This window comes from Pituophis catenifer, unplaced genomic scaffold, assembly GCF_029215685.1.
Source record: "Pituophis catenifer annectens isolate HBS135680 unplaced genomic scaffold, rPitCat1.0.hap2 SCAF_1, whole genome shotgun sequence".
In the NCBI taxonomy this organism is placed as follows: Eukaryota; Metazoa; Chordata; class Lepidosauria; order Squamata; family Colubridae; genus Pituophis; species Pituophis catenifer.
Window position 1 is genome coordinate 272,649,025 of NW_027256881.1, and position 16,779 is coordinate 272,665,803.

General features: G+C 39.0%; 1 protein-coding gene across 1 annotated transcript in view; it reads left to right on the plus strand.

Annotated features, from left to right (window-relative positions):
• Positions 1 to 9,806: 9,806 nt before the first annotated feature.
• HSD17B12 (hydroxysteroid 17-beta dehydrogenase 12) overlaps positions 9,807 to 16,779 on the plus strand; it is a 60,097-nt gene continuing 53,124 nt past the window's right edge. Inside the window, exon 1 of the mRNA XM_070931218.1 lies at positions 9,807 to 10,009. Coding sequence (XP_070787319.1) covers positions 9,841 to 10,009 — 169 coding nt within the window. The 5' untranslated portion in view covers positions 9,807 to 9,840. The remainder of the gene's footprint in view (positions 10,010 to 16,779) is intronic.

Consider the following 16,779-nt stretch of genomic DNA (forward strand, 5'->3'; position numbering starts at 1 on the left):
CTTTGTCCTGTGGTTCCCTATCTGTTGATAATAGTGGTAGGTGACAAGGACAGGGTTTGTGTCAATGACAATTCTCAATCATCCAAGTCAGCGTTGTCCCCAAAGGTGCTTTTCAAAAAGGCAACTAGACTTTCTTAGTTTTTTTCTTGAAAATGTTTCGCTTCTCATCCAAGAAACCTTTTCAGTTCTGCAGATGTTCTGCTAATTATCCAGCAATGGATTATACCTTCAGTGAGGAGCATAGATAGTCAAAATTCCAAGTCAACCTGGAGCAAATTTCTGCTAGCTGGCTTGCCATAAACCATTTGCACTAAATAATGAAAGTCAAAAATTGATCTTGGGCTCCTCAATCTTATCTGGCAAGCTTCCATGAGAGCAAAGTAATATGTATTAGACTGTAGGATGTTGAGCTGCTCCTGGTTTAAGCAAGCCTCATCTCAAATGTGGTGTTAATTACATCTTGGCATTGTACAGGTTTCGTTATTATATATATCTTACTATTGATGTTGTAACAATTTCAGCAAGCTGTTTTTCTGTTCTGCATATATGAGTTCCTTGATGGTGAAGCTTTCATAATTGACATCAAGCCTTTCAGGCAAGTCAGGTCAGGAAAGATGCTACAAGGATTACTAAAATTCCACCTTATTGCTCTGGAGTATAATAACAGAATCTTGAAAACCTGCCACAGTTTCACAGATTCTTATACAAAATCAAGGTGGATTATCTTGAGTCTCTTTCTCACGCTCCCTTCTTTTCTCCAACTGAGAGATCATTATTGTCTCTTTTGTCTATTAATGGCTCTTGCGTCATTTTGCCAACTTTACTGATTGCTCTCTATAAGTTCATCCACTAAATAGAAAGCAAAATTTCAAATTTGTAGAAAATAAATTATTTTCCCATGCCAATACCAATTAATTCACTTTTTCCAAATTACTTTTTGCCTGAAGTTAGTTTGAATCTAATTAACTTAAATTAGTTAAATTTCTCTTTCTTCGGCCATTTTCCTCTAGTTTCCCCGTTTCCTCTCTCCCCCATTGATGCAATATTTTATGTCGTGCATCCCTCTTAAAACCATACCATCAGGGGTGAAATGCTCCCAGTTCGGACTGGCTCGGGCGAGTAGGTAGCGATGGCGGCGGGCAGTTTGGAGAACCAGTAGCAAAAATCCCTCCCCCCTCCCCGCCCAGCCTCCAGCTTGCTTACCTTCGCACACCTGCCTTGCTTTGCTTGCTGTAATTACTGCAATCCATTGCATCAGCAAACAACTAAATCTCCCTGCCTGAAATCAAGCTCATTGGTGAGCAGGTCTATCTGCCTGCCTGCCTTTTTCCCTTCAATTGGGTAAGTTTTTTCCCCTTTGGGAGCTTTAAACAAAATAGTTAATTGGGGTTTTTTTAGTTGTTCTTATTTTAGACCTAGCCATTTAAAGTTTAGGAAGTTTTAAATTTAGCTTTTATATAAAAATAAAATAAAATAATATTTGTGCAGATTTTGTGTTTCTGTAGTGTTTCACTCTAACTACACAAACACACAAAATCTCACAAAGCTGAATGTGGAATTTTGTGTGTGTAAAGTATGAAAGTTGGTTTCTTGGACTTTTTATGGCTGTGTGAGGTTCCTGCTTGTTGCAGGGGCCATTTTGCCCCTACTTTTACATTGTGGGTGAGCCAGCTGTGTTGTGTTGTATTGTATGTGTATAAAGTGTGAAAGTTGGTTTTTTGGGCTTTTTGGGGCTGTGTGAAGTTCCTGCTTGTTGCAGGGGCCATTTTGGGTCTAGCACAGCTGCTTTTACATTGGGTGGGCCAGTTGTGTTGTGTTGTGTGTGTGTAAAGTGTGAAAGTTGTTTTTTTGGGCTTTTTGGGGCTGTGTGAGGTTCCTGCTTGTTGAAGGGGCCATTTTGGGTCTAGCACAGCTGCTTTTACATTGTGGGTGAGCCAGTTGTGTTGTGTTGTGTTTTGTTTTGTAGGTTAAAAAAGGGCAAAGAAGTGACATTGACTTGGCCACGCCCACCTGACCACCAAGCCACGCCCACTAATTAAGCCACGCACACAGCTGCATTCACTCCAGTGCTGACACACAGAACCGGTAGCGAAAATTTTTAGATTTTAGCCCTGCATACCATGTCATGTCATGTCATGCTGGACTTTTTTTATTCTCCAGGTCAAATTCACTCATCTTCTCCTAACATTTCTTTTAGTCCATAGTAGAATTCCCCTCAGTTTTTTAAAATTCTTTCCAATCACACCTGACCAGCATTTAGTCAACATCAATAGTTCAACAAGGACATGCTCAGACTAATGAAGTTAAATGGTGGGCACCATAATATTTGAAGTCTTACTCTTTGAGTAGACTTTCTGAACTTTTAAAGATAATTTTGGCACAATATGGAGAACAGCCTTGAGTTTTCAAATAGTATGTTTAATTCCCAACACATTTTAGAAAAATATCCTTTATCAAAAAAATACTGAAAATAAACAAAAATGTTTATAATACACATTAAATACACTGTTAACAGTTTATTATACTGCACTTTATAACTAAAACAACTCCACACATAAACACATACCACCATATACAAAGTTGTTGAAATGAATCAAAGCAGCCATATATGTAATTTGTAATAGTATACGGGAGGCATATATGTAACTAATTCATAATCATCCAGAAATGAACTAATAGCTTTAAATCTATTAATCAGAGTGAGACATCCTATTCTTATCTTGCTAAATGAAAGTATGAATGCAGAAATTGAATACATGCAATATTATCTGGGTAGATAAGGTATCTATGCATAATATATTGCCAACCCTAGCAACAAATGACTTTTTAAATACAGAAATCTTGATTCACAGATTATTTTATCTCACCTTTCCTGTGAAGATTTACTCTTCTATGTTTACTCCTATGGGAGAGAGGAATTCTGGAAATAATAGGCCCAAGCTCATAAACATCCCAATTACTTCCATATTTGTGTTGTTAAATCTTATCAAATTAATATTATACCTTTAAAAACATTTTAAACTACTAATCAAAACCACATCAGGTTTATTTATAAAAAATCAGATAAGCCAAAAAATATTTATATTCTTTTCAACGCTTGATACTTTTGTTTAAAGAAATAGGCCTAGAAAGATTCTGAAGATTATGGAAATATGTTGATCATTAGATCTGATGTATTTTTGATTTAAGCAGAAAAACTCATATAACCAGTTGCAGGGATGAAACAATTTGGGTGAGCCTCTGCAAAATATATAATTATTCTGTACAGGTACGAACAGGTTCTCTTCCCCCCACCCACCCAGCAACCATACAATTCTCTGAGAAGTTGCTGTCTTCTATTGCTGCATTAATTAGCTTTTTTAAATAAAGCTCAATCATTGATAAAGGCTGCAATGGAATGGTTTCCTGGTATTGCCTAAATGTGCAGTCAGGCTGGAGAAAAATGGACTCTGAATACAATCCCATATTCAAGATACATACATAACGAATGCTAAGCAGGAGTTGTGCAGATCAGCTTTATGCCATTGGCAGGAACACATGGAGACTGGATGTTTTGCTCCCCATAGGTTTTTAAGCATTATACAAAAAGAAAATTTAATGCATGTTTCTTGATCTAGAAAAAGCTCCTGCTAAAATTTGTAAGCTTGAATTGAAAATTGAATCTAAATGTGGTAAGACCAGTATTATCAGGAAAATAAGGCATGTGTGAAAATAAATGGAATATTTAATAAATGCCTGAGCACTGAGCACAAAACAAGATAAGAATATACAATGTCCTTGTTAGGGTGTGTGTAAAAAGTATTTGTTGCTTGTGCAACGAGCAGAGCAGAAACACACAGGGAAGGAGATAAACGTACGACTCGTGTGAGAAAAATACTTTATAGATAACAAGCAGTCTCGGTGTAAGTAAAACAGTCCAAGGTCATAAACAGTAATATCAGTCCAGTAAGTATCTTCCCTTACCAAAGCAAACAGACTTTAGTAACTCTTGGTATACAGTACCATATAACAGACGCAGTAAGCAACAGGATACAATCAGGTATCAATCCGGAAGAAGCAGGAAGAAGGAACGCTTCTCTGTGCTGCTTATTTATGCACTGTAGCCTAATTACAGGGTTCAGCAAACCCTGATTACGTGGCTCAGTTGTTTCTTAAAGAAACAGATATATTGCCTGACCAACAAGTTAGGAGTAAGCTGCAAGCTGAACCTAACAGTCCTGTTGGATGTTTATGGAATAAATGTATAAGAAATGCTTGTAATAACATTAGAGGTGTTTGGAAAAATTGAATATTGCAAGTAGTAGATCTGAAAATTAAAATAACAATAAGTCATGTTTGTCAGGAAAAGTGAATTCTTGCAAGTTACACACAAATGGCATAAATTTAAAGAAAGTAGATGAATTTATGAGCCTTAGTATAATATATATACAGTCAGGTCCAGAAATATTGGGACATCGACACAATTCTAACATCTTTGGCTCTATACACCACCACAATGGAGTTGGAATGAAACAAACACAATGTGCGTTAACTGCAGACTGTCAGCTTTAATTTAAGGGTATGTACATCCAACTCCGGTGAACGGTGTAGGACTTACAGCAGTTTGTATATGTGCCTCCCACTTTTTAAGGGACCAAAAGTAATGGGACAATTGGCTTCTCAGCTGTTCCATGGCCAGGTGTGTGATATTCCCTCATTACCCCAATTACAATATGCAGATAAAAGGCCCAGAGTTCATTTCAAGTGTGGTATTTGCATTTGGAATCTGTTGCTGTCAACTGTCAAGATGAGATCCAAAGAGCTGTCACTATCAGTGAAGCAAGCCATCATTAGGCTGAAGAAACAAAACAAACCCATCAGAGAGATAGCAAGAACATTAGGCGTGGCCAAAATAACTGTTTGAAACATTCTCAAAAAGAAGGAATGCACTGGTGAGCTTAGCAACACCAAAAGACCCGGGAGACCATGGAAAACAAGTGTGGTGGATGACCAAAGAATTCTTTCCCTGGTGAAGAAAACACCCTTCACAACAGTTGGCCAGATCAAGAACACTCTCCAGGAGGTAGGTGTATGTGTGTCAAAGTCAACAATCAAGAGAAGACTTCACCAGAGTGAATACAGAGGGTTCACCACAAGATGTAAACCATTGGTGAGCCTCAAAAACAGGAAGGCCAGATTAGAGTTTGCCAAACAACATCTAACAAAGCCTTCACAGTTCTGGAACAAGATCCTATGGACAGATGAGACCCAGATCAACTTGTACCAGAGTGATGGGAAGAGAAGAGTATGGAGAAGGAAAGGGACTGCTCATGATCCTAAGCATACCATCTCATCAGTGAAGCATGATGGTGGTAGTGTCATGGCGTGGGCATGCATGGCTGCCAATGGAACTGGTTCTCTTGTATTTATTGATGATGTGACTGCTGACAAAAGCAGCAGGATGAATTCTGATGTGTTTCGGGCAATATTATCTGCTCACATTCAGCCAAATGCTGCAGAACTCATTGGACAGCGCTTCACAGTGCAGATGGACAATGACCCAAAGCATACTGCAAAAGCAACCAAAGAGTTTTTGAAGGGACAGAAGTGGAATGTTATGCAATGGCCAAGTCAATCACCTGACCTGAATCCCATTGAGCATGCATTTCACTTGCTGAAGACAAAACTGAAGGGAAAATGCCCCAAGAACAAGCACGAACTGAAGACAGTTGCAGTAGAGGCCTGGCAGAGCATCACCAGGGATGAAACCCAGCATCTGGTGATGTCTATGCATTCCAGACTTCAGGCTGTGATTGACTGCAAAGGATTTGCAACCAAGTATTAAGAAGGGAAAGTTTGATTTATGATTATTATTCTGTCCCATTACTTTTGGTCCCTTAACAAGTGGGAGGCATATATGCAAACTGCTGTAAGTCCTACACCGTTCACCTGAGTTGGATGTACATACCCTCAAATTAAAGCTGACAGTCTGCAGTTAAAGCATATTGTGTTTGTTTCATTCCAACTCCATTGTGGTGGTGTATAGAGCCAAATATGTTAGAATTGTGTTGATGTCCCAATATTTTTGGACCTGATTGTATATACAGTCAGGTCCAGAAATATTGGGACATCGACACAATTCTAACATCTTTGGCTCTATACACCACCACAATGGAGTTGGAATGAAACAAACACAATGTGCTTTAACTGCAGACTGTCAGCTTTAATTTAAGGGTATGTACATCCAACTCAGGTGAACGGTGTAGGACTTACAGCAGTTTGCATATATGCCTCCCACTTGTTAAGGGACCAAAGGTAATGGGACAATTGGCTTCTCAGCTGTTCCATGGCCTGGTGTTTGATATTCCCTCATTACCCCAATTACAACGTGCAGATAAAAGGCCCAGAGTTCATTTCAAGTGTGCTATTTGCATTTGGAATCTGTTGCTGTCAACTCTCAAGATGAGATCCAAAGAGCTGTCACTATCAGTGAAGCAAACCATCATTAGGCTGAAGAAACAAAACAAACCCATCAGAGAGATAGCAAGAACATTAGGCGTGGCCAAAACAACTGTTTGGAACATTCTCAAAAAGAAGGAACGCACAGGTGAGCTCAGCAACACCAAAAGACCCGGGAGACCACGGAAAACAACTGTGGTGGATGACCGAAGAATTCTTTCCCTGGTGAAGAAAACACCCTACGCAACAGTTGGCCAGATCAAGAACACTCTCCAGGAGGTAGGTGTATGTGTGTCAAAGTCAACAATCAAGAGAAGACTTCACCAGAGTGAATACAGAGGGTTCACCACAAGATGTAAACCATTGGTGAGCCTCAAAAACAGGAAGGCCAGATTAGAGTTTGCCAAACAACATCTAACAAAGCCTTCACAGTTCTGGAACAAGATCCTATGGACAGATGAGACCAAGATCACCTTGCCACAGAGTGATGGGAAGAGAAGAGTATGGAGAAGGAAAGGAACTGCTCATGATCCTAAGCCTCATCAGTGAAGCATGGTAGTGGTAGTGTCATGGCGTGGGCATGTATGGCTGCCAATGGAACTGGTTCTCTTATATTTATTGATGATGTGATTGCTGACAAAAGCAGCAGGATGAATTCTGAAGTGTTTCGGGCAATATTATCTGCTCACATTCGGCCAAATGCTGCAGAACTCATTGGACGGCGCTTCACAGTGCAAATGGACACTGACCCAAAGCATACTGCAAAAGCAACCAAAGAGTTTTTGAAGGGACAGAAGTGGAATGTTATGTAATGGCCAAGTCAATCACTTGACCTGAATCCCATTGAGCATGCATTTCACTTGCTGAAGACAAAACTGAAGGGAAAATGCCCCAAGAACAAGCACGAACTGAAGACATTTGCAGTAGAGGCCTGGCAGAGCATCACCAGGGATGAAACCCAGAGTCTGGTGATGTCTATGCGTTCCAGATTTCAGGCTGTGATTGACTGCAAAGGATTTGCAACCAAGTATTAAGAAGGGAAAGTTTGATTTATGATTATTATTCTGTCCCATTACCTTTGGTCCCTTAACAAGTGGGAGGCACATATGCAAACTGCTGTAAGTCCTACACCGTTCAACTGAGTTGGATGTACATACCCTCAAATTAAAGCTGACAGTCTGCAGTTAAAGCACATTGTGTTTGTTTCATTCCAACTCCACTGTGGTGGTGTATAGAGCCAAAGATGTTAGAATTGTGTCGATGTCCCAATATTTCTGGACCTGACTGTACTTCTTGATTTACAACCACAATGGAGCCTATGGTTGTGAGTCACAGGGGTCGTGTTAGTGCACCAGGGGTGCCAGGCCAAGAATATAGCTCCACCCGGACTAAATGGTCTACGCCCCGGTGAGGGGAACGGTAACGGGCAAGTGAGTGTCAGATGAAAGGTAGAGATAAAAAGAACAACCAGGGGTGGAACGGGCATAGCTGATAAGAACATGAGGGTGAATGTACCAGTATAAAGGGTGCGACCAAATGCCTCTTAAAAAGCAAGTAGGGAGGGATGGTTCCGGGCCATTAAGATGACCTTGAGAGTGTAACCAGCGGCCTTGGAAAGAACACCAAGGGAGGAGTTACAATATATGGACGTGAGAAGCGGGACTGTGTACTTTAAGTGGAAGGATAGAGGGTTTCACGGGCTGGGTTACATCATGGGACACCATTCGGAACAGGATAGTCATGGTTACTAATTTGCAACGGGAGCATGCGCACGCTCTTGCTTCGCTCGCACCTGCACGCTTCTGCGCATGCACAGATTGTCAATTATGACATCCGGGCGGGTAGGTGGAGCCTCCCGCTGCTTTTACTACCGGTTCTAAAGAACTGGACAGAACCGGAAGCAGGGGTGAAATCCAGCAGGTTCTGACAGGTTCTGGAGAACCAGTAGGGGAAATTTTGAGCAGTTCGGAGAACCGGCAAATACCACTTCTGGCTGGTCCCAGAATGGGGTGGGAATGGGGATTTTGCAGTACCTTCTCCCTGGAATGGGGTGGGAATGGAGATTTTGCAATATCCTTCTCCCTGGAGTGGGATGGGAATGGAGATTTTGCAGTATCCTTCCCCTATGCCCACCAAGCCACACCACACCAAGCCACACCCACAGTAGTAAAAAATTTGGATTTCATCACTGACCATGAGCAGCCCACCACTGTAGTGCACCATGTGACCAGTCTTGATTTTATGACTATTTTTGTGATGGTCATTAAACTAGTCACTGCGAATGTTAAGCACATCACGTGGTCATTAAGCAAACCACATAATTGTTAAGTGAATCCAGCATAACCAAAGGATTAGGGTTTTCTACTGGGAAATGGAAAAAAATATTGCAAATTCTGGTCACCTGACTCTATAGGATCATATGACGCATAGGCAATAAAAAATTTGAAGGGAGGGTGTAAATAGCTTTTTTGAAGTTGTAACTTCAAGATTTAATGAAATATTTCAATTCTCGGCCTTCAAAAAGACTTTTTGGTAGCAAGACTAGACAACATAGCTCTGCATTCAGATTCATTGTTCTAAAAACTGAGCTGCAGAAATGCCTATATATTGTATTTGTTGCATATAGCTTGTTTTTCTGCTCGCTTCTTCCAATTCTATTTTAATACCATATTTTCTCTTATAAATTTATAGTTTTCCCTTTTCCTCGTGTGTGTGTGTATGTATATATGTATATATATATATATATATATATATATATATATATATATATATATATATAGAGAGAGAGAGAGAGAGAGAGAGAGAGAGAGAGAGAGAGAGAGAGAAACATTGGGATACTTGGGTATATGTAGTAAAGCGGTCAACGACGTGGGTTGAAGAAAGACGCCAATAAGATAATAACACTTTGGCTATATAGGGCCCGAACAACAAGATTTAAAAAGAACTGAAAGAAAGAGAAAACTTCCCCGTCCCTAGTTCCAATTTTTAACTCCACGCAACGAATTCTCTTTCCGCAACCGCCAGCTCATCACAATTACACTCTCGAATCGCCACGAGGCCCCACAAGAATGACATCACTCTCCGCCAGTAGCAGCCAGAGAAAGCAAGCTCCGCCGGAAAAGGCGTTCGCCACATGCGCGCGCGAAGCGATTTATGGACCATTGTGCCGGTCTGTTCGGGATTTTTTTTTTTTTTTTTTTTTGGGAAAAGAAAGTACCGCGAGATCAAGAGCCATGTGTTCCACGACAGATATCCAATCGCAATCCTACATTGTATTCATTAGCCAGTAGCTGCTCTTTGGGGCGGGGCTATTTTGTGGGCGGGTCCGACCCAAGCTTGGAGGGCTCAGTATTGCCGGGCCATTATCATTCCAGTAGCTGTTGGCGCAGCAGTGGGGGCACTATGGAGGCTTCTTCTTTTTTTTTACTCCCTGCCTGGTTTTACTATTGGGTCGGAGTGTTGGTAGTCGGCTATGGCTTTTATAGTATGCTTTCTAAGTTGATGGGTGCCTTCCGCGTGTGGGTGCTGGACAACTCGGCGATACTGGAGCCGTACCTGAACACCTGGGCAGGTGAGTCCATTTAGTCTTTCCCCGACGCTCCCTGCCCGGTTTCTGGCAAGGGCTGCGGTTGTGTGCCTTTTCATTATGCAAAGCTGCCCCGCGGATCAACTGGAGCCTTTTTCATTTCTCTGATCTTATTTTTTTTTTCATTTTTATTAATTGTCTTTTTTTTTTTTTTGCCTCGAGCCCAGTTTCTCTCTTAAAATTACACCTGAAAGGTTTCCTACCTCGGGGGGCTTTGTCTTTGTCTGCTGCACCTGCGTGATATTTGGGAGTTCCCAATTCACAGCCATCAACTTCTTGCCCTTTTGACATAAATCCGGAATGGTTGCACATTCAAGGTCACTTGGTTGTGCATTAGGTCTTCCACAAGTTCCTTTCGATTGCTTACTTTTATACACGAGGAGAAAAAAGGCTGAATCTCCCCCCCCCTTCCCTTTTGTTGTGTAATGTCTGCTTTTGGCACTAATAATATCGATGTAGTGATAAAAACATAATCTTACAATTCTTTACTAAGTTATTGATGGAAAGAAATAGAAATAGAAATCCTGTAATCTTCTGAACAGTGCATCAAAGGGTTATGAAGCTGACCATCACTTTTCTTTTAATTTCTTTGCTAAAAGATCTAGTTAATTAAGCTTACATTCTGAGTATTTTAGTGATAGTGTGGAATTCTCAGAGCAAAATCCTTCCTGTTTCTACAGCTCTACAGACTGAGAAGGTTAAAACTGTCCTATACTTGAATGTAACTGGCATGCATTCAAAATGATATAAATGTTTAATTAAAAAAATAGGTAATATAAACAAAAAGAAATGCTGAATTTTACATTATCATGGACCACTTTACACTTTCCCACAGTTGGCTTTTTCTTTAAAGGAAATTACCTTAGTTTTAATTATTCATAGTCTATGAATTAAGGCGTAACTCATATTTACACAAAAGTTAAAATGCTTACATGGTATCTGTTTCATCTTCAAAGTAATTTTGCTTTAATAAGAGTATGTGTCATGTCATTTGGGCAAGTCAAATTTGGTAAACTGTTGCACAAGAGTAATTTTTGTAATATAGTGATAAGAATTGTATATATTACAGGGAAACACTAGACTGTATTTTTAAGAGTCTGAAAGAATACTATTATGTTAATGACAGAAAAAGAGAAACATGTAGTTGCTACTCTGTACTCTATCTACATCATTTAGCATACTTTTTCCCCACTGTTTTTCTTTCTCCACTGGTTTTTACTCTATAATTCTGTGTTAATTCTTCCTGAATATATCAGAAGTCTTGACCAGTTAAATCAAAGAGGTAATCAGATCCAGAATTTGCTTCTAAGGATTAGTCTAAATTACCTTCAGAAACACTCCCTTGTAATAGTTCTCTGATGTTTGATATTGAGAAGCGTACTGCTTTTCAGCCATAGAGATTACATCTAAGTAATTATAAGTCTCTCTCCTACTCTCCCTTTTAAGCCTTCAAAAATTTATACTAATTGCTCTTTTCTGTATTTTTCTAGCTTTGGTATATCTTTTTGTGGAGATAAGTTACAAGAATTTTAGGCAGTATTTCCATTATGGTTGTATATTAAACTTATATTTCAGTTATATATTTTGCTTTACTTTCAATTGATTTTATAAAATGATGTTTGCCTCTTTAACTTCTTTCTGTGTTTTGATATTTTTATATGAAGCTATCAAAAATTCAAATTCAAAAACTATTATAACTAATTTTTGTGAAGTAAATTTTCTTAATATGTGAGCATTTTAAATTTAAATCTTTTATCTCCTATATTCTTAATAATTTTAAAAGATCTTTGTAAGGTACTATGAAGACCAGGGTGGTTTCAACAAAATTAGCGTCATTCCTTATCCCTGATCTAACCAGATCATTATAACTACCAGTATTAGTTTCCTTTCCCTCTCAAATTCTATAATATTCACTTTTCTCTTTGTCCTTCACTAGACTTCTCTAAATCTGAACCTTAGCATTTTTCTTTTAGTGTTCATTTCCTCTTTTTCCATTTCCTTTTTCACTTTGTCTTCCCCTGACATAGCAATGCACACTTTGTAGGAACTACTTGCACCATTTCATATCAACTGATCTCTATTGTAGTAGATCTGCAGAACATTATAAAGATACGTTACAGAAAACAAAACAAATAACTCAGTTTTTTCAATAGTGACTCATTATTTCCATTAATGTACAGTATTCTTTTTTTTTTTCCGTTGAAGCTCGGACATGTCTGGGCCTGTTTGCTAAATTCTGCTTAGAAGTTAGTACAGAACCAAAGCGAATGAATTAATTTTATTACTTTGGTTATATGCTCAAGAGACACTTTACATATTTGGCTTCCAGTTAATGGAATTCGAAGTTGGCAGACCATGTAGTTTTTCAGTCAAAGTATAGTATGAATTGTGTTTAATGCCTTAAGGTGTGTATGTAATCTCATGCTTGCCTCTGGTAGCTGAGCATTACTGAGTGAAATCAATCACATATCTGAATTAATTTCTGCTGGCTGGTAAATTAAAATACATTCAGGCTGCTTTTTTTAGGCATCTGTCAGCAGTTTGCTGTGATTTCAGACAGCACTCTTGGTACAAGTGCCCCAATGATGAAATTTCCTCCTTGGACAGCTCATAGTATTTCTGTCCCTGTGTCTGGGTGGGAAAAAACAGGTTGCAGCTTAAATCCTTATAGGGTTTGGGTTCCTCAGATCCAGATTTCAGGGAGTTTGGGCATTTCTATCTTTGATTTTGGATAAGGTGACACTACCCCATTCAGATTATGCAAACCAGGGATTCTTCTGAACTCACAGCTCTTACTTAAAGAGCAGGGGGTAGTTATCGGGAGTAGCAGGAGGGGTGAGTTTGAACAACTCAGATATAACAATATCTGCACTCATAAGCACTCATTCCTAGATTGGACCTCCTCATGGTCAATTCATGCCTTAATCATTTCCCAATTAGACTATTGCAACATGCTGCCCTTGAAATTCTTCTACAACAGGGGTCCTCAAACTTTTTAAACGGGGGCCAATTCACAGTCCCTCAGACTGTTGGGGGGCCGGACTGGCTGGGTGGGCATGGCTAGGTGGTCATGTGACTGTAGGCATGGCTAGGTAGTCATGACTGCATGGGCGTGGCCAATTTAGCAGTCCATTTTGCCTTTGTCCTTCCTATTTATTTAAACTACAATCTAGTTGCACAGGTAATTATTGACAACTCATCACACCTATGTAACACCACTATGCCATGAGTTGCACTGGTTTCCAGTGGGGTTCTGGATGCAATTCGAAGTACTGGTTATCACTTTTAAAACCTACATGATAAAGGACCAGATTATTTGTTGGGCTGCCTTCTCCCAAGGGCACCTGACTGCCACACATGCTGTCGTATAGAGGGCATGTTTCAGGTTTTCTCTTTTAAATCTTGACACCTTTTTAAATCTAGGAAGCATGTGCTTTTGGTGACTCCCCTGTTCTCTAGAGCAATCCCCCTCAAAATGTGCTTGCCTTTAGGAAAACCATTAAAATCTAGCTTCCCTCAGCCCCACCCCCCACGTTTTTGAGGCCAATTGACTATAATCCCTTTTGATTACTTTTATTATGATTCTTGCACACCATTCTTTATTCTGTATTTCATATTTACATTCTGTGTATGTTTTTAGTGGTTAGAGTTTGTTTGGCTGTTGTTTGTTATTGTATATTGTCCAGAATCACATAGTTTGAATTGGGTAGCCTTATAAATCTAGCAAATGAATAAGGCAACTATATATTAAGAAGATGATTGTGTGACATTTACATCACATAAATCCTTAATAACTGCTTCTCAAGGAAGTATTGGATTCCTGGTAAACATTTTAAATTTCTATAAGTTATTCCAATACCCCATTCCCAAAATTGTGCTGATCCGCTATTGAGTATCTGGCTGGTTCTTAGTAATGCAGTTTAGATAATCTCTCTTTAAATCATAATCTTGTCTTGTTTTGGTATTGGTACAGGTAGTCCTCAACTTACAACAGTTCATTTAGTGATTGTTCAAAGTTACAACAGCACTAAAAATGTGACTTATGATTGCTTTTCACACAATCCCTATGATCAAGTGATCAAAATTCAGACACTTGCCAAGTAACCTATGTTTATGACGGCTGCAGTGTCTCGGGGGTGATGTGATCCCCTTTTGCTCCCTTCTGAGAAGCAAAGTCAATGGGGAAGCCAGATTCACCCAGCAACAATATTACTAACTTAATAACTGCAGTGATTTATTTAACAACTGTGGCAAGGTCATAAAATGGGGCAAAACTCACTTAACAACTGTCTCACTTAGCAACAGAAATTTTGAGCTCAATTGTGGTTGTAAGTTGAGAACTACCTGTATTACTACCCGTATCTCTAAAAGAGATTAAAATGGCAATCCTGTCCTTGTCAGGGCAGTATACAAATTTCTTGAAATTAACATGCTGATGGAGTAAAACTGTATAAAAGTGTGGGAAGCCACCACACTGCACACACAGAATGAAATATTTTGGGAAATATTTAAAAAGGCAGGACAAAATATTTCCTCTAAAGGAGAAAATGAAAAAATCTTAAGGGGCAGAAACCAGCCCCAGTTTCCCTTCCCCAAGCAGAAATTGAGAAGGCCAGCTTTTAGAAATGCAGATTTGGTAATCCATTCAGGAAGACTGGGTCAAGACAAAAACTCAGATAAGAACAAACAAAAGGTCAACAAAATTAGCTCAGACAAGCACCTAGAACAGTGATGGAAAACCTTTTAGACACCGATTGCCCAAACTGAATGTGTGTGCGCGTGCACAGACATACGCAGCAGAGACCTGAAGACCAGCTGGCCAATGGGAGGCGGGGCATCCCAACACCGGCAGTGCAGCAAGAGGTAAGATCTTTTTCTTTCGTGAGCTTCTGTTTCAGTGTTTGCAGGGAAACAAGCTCACGAAAGAAACACCACAGAGATGGGATGACAGTGCGCATGCCATATGTTCGCCATCACGGACCTAGGATATGCATTTCTCCTTTTGCCTATAGAGCCAGCCATGACCCCATAGGAATCTGACAACAGCCAATAGAATATTAAAGGATATGTTCTTGCACAGGAACAGGAAGCTCAAATACAAAGCCCAAAGAAGATATAAAACCCACCCAATCTCAACTCCATTTTGTCAGCTGCCCAGAATCACATGTGGTTGGTGGTTCTGCTTCATCAATAGAGAACTTTTCTTTCCAGTCAGCCTCCAACCTCCATTTTGTTTCCAGTGCCTTTTTCCCAGCTTGGAACTGAACCAGATGGATTTTCCTTCCAGCAATTCCTTGGTTCCTGATCTCTGCTATGTTTTGTTTTCTTTGTTTTCATGCTTCTATAGAACTGTGTATGCTCAGAGTTTCTTTGCCAGTTGAATGGGATTGTAAATAAAAAAGAATAGATATGCAGTTTTCCAAGTTATTTTCTTGAGACTTTTAATAGACGTCCATACTAATTATTATTTTATTTTATTTGTATTTGGCGGCTCACTTGTACAGCTTAAAAAAATATTAACCTGAAAGTTCACCAGCGTGCAGTATTGTGTTTCCCCGAAAATAAGACCCTATCTTATATTTTTTTGAACCCTGAAATAAGCACTTGGCCTTATTGCCATGCGCTCAAAAGCCCAATTGGGCTTATTATCAGGGGATGTCTTATTTTGGGGGAAAACAGGGTACATTCTGAAATGCATCTGCATGCTATTGCATTTGGCAGTCTAATTGAAAACAGAATGGGGAGCACATAACTACTGTATAAACTTTAATTTCTACAATACTGATCTTGTATCTCAGAGGTATTTAACTCTCCCTCCATATCCCCCTTTTGCATGCCAAAATCCAGTGAACTATATAGTGTGTACATTCAACCAGAAAATCTATCTCTAGTCATGTATACAGTAATTAATACGCTTTTAGCAGTAAATTTTTTGTATCTAGGGTGAACAAAACTCATAGCTGGTGAGCAAAGACTAAATTATTTTTTTATTGTGTAGAGGGAGATACACACTGCCCCTTCAAACACTGACAAAGTATTATTTCCAAATTAATTAATAGTCTTAATTACGGTAACCATTAAAAAGTAGTATACTGTAATTTCTCAAAGGGCAATTCTCTTAGACTTCAGCAATAGCTAACTATCACAGCATCTTGGTGCAGCTTACCTTCCTATATAGTTTTTACCAACTAGACAGAATTTCTTAATAAGTAGACTTAAAAAATATATGATTGAAAGAATCAGCAGTGGCTGTATGGGTATAACTTGTGAAGGTCTCTAAAAAATTGATGGCTATGATAACTTATATTTTTTGAATTTTAAATTCCCCAAGGAGGTGTTCGGTCAACTGCTATTGTCTTTTTTTTTATCAATCCATCCTATTTCACTGTTTAAGATCCTTTAAAAGAATCCTTGAACAATTTAACTAGAAGCAGACCTGTAGACTTGTAGTGATTTTCTAAAACTGTGAAATACAAATGTGATACATGTGTAATGCAAATTAAGAAATGCATTTGTTAGTTACCTAGCAGTTCCTCTAAATCACTTAGGCAGTTTTTTTAAAAATAAAGAAACATAAAGAATTACTAATGTAATAAAGATAATACTCTATGCTTAGTGGCAAAATATTTTATCTTGAATTTAATTATTCCTGTAAACATCTATGCTTGGTTTAGCAACCTAGTATATGTGGGCATTGCTCATGATATTCACATATAGCATCTCTGACATTTGCAATTTTTTTAAAAAAAATTGTA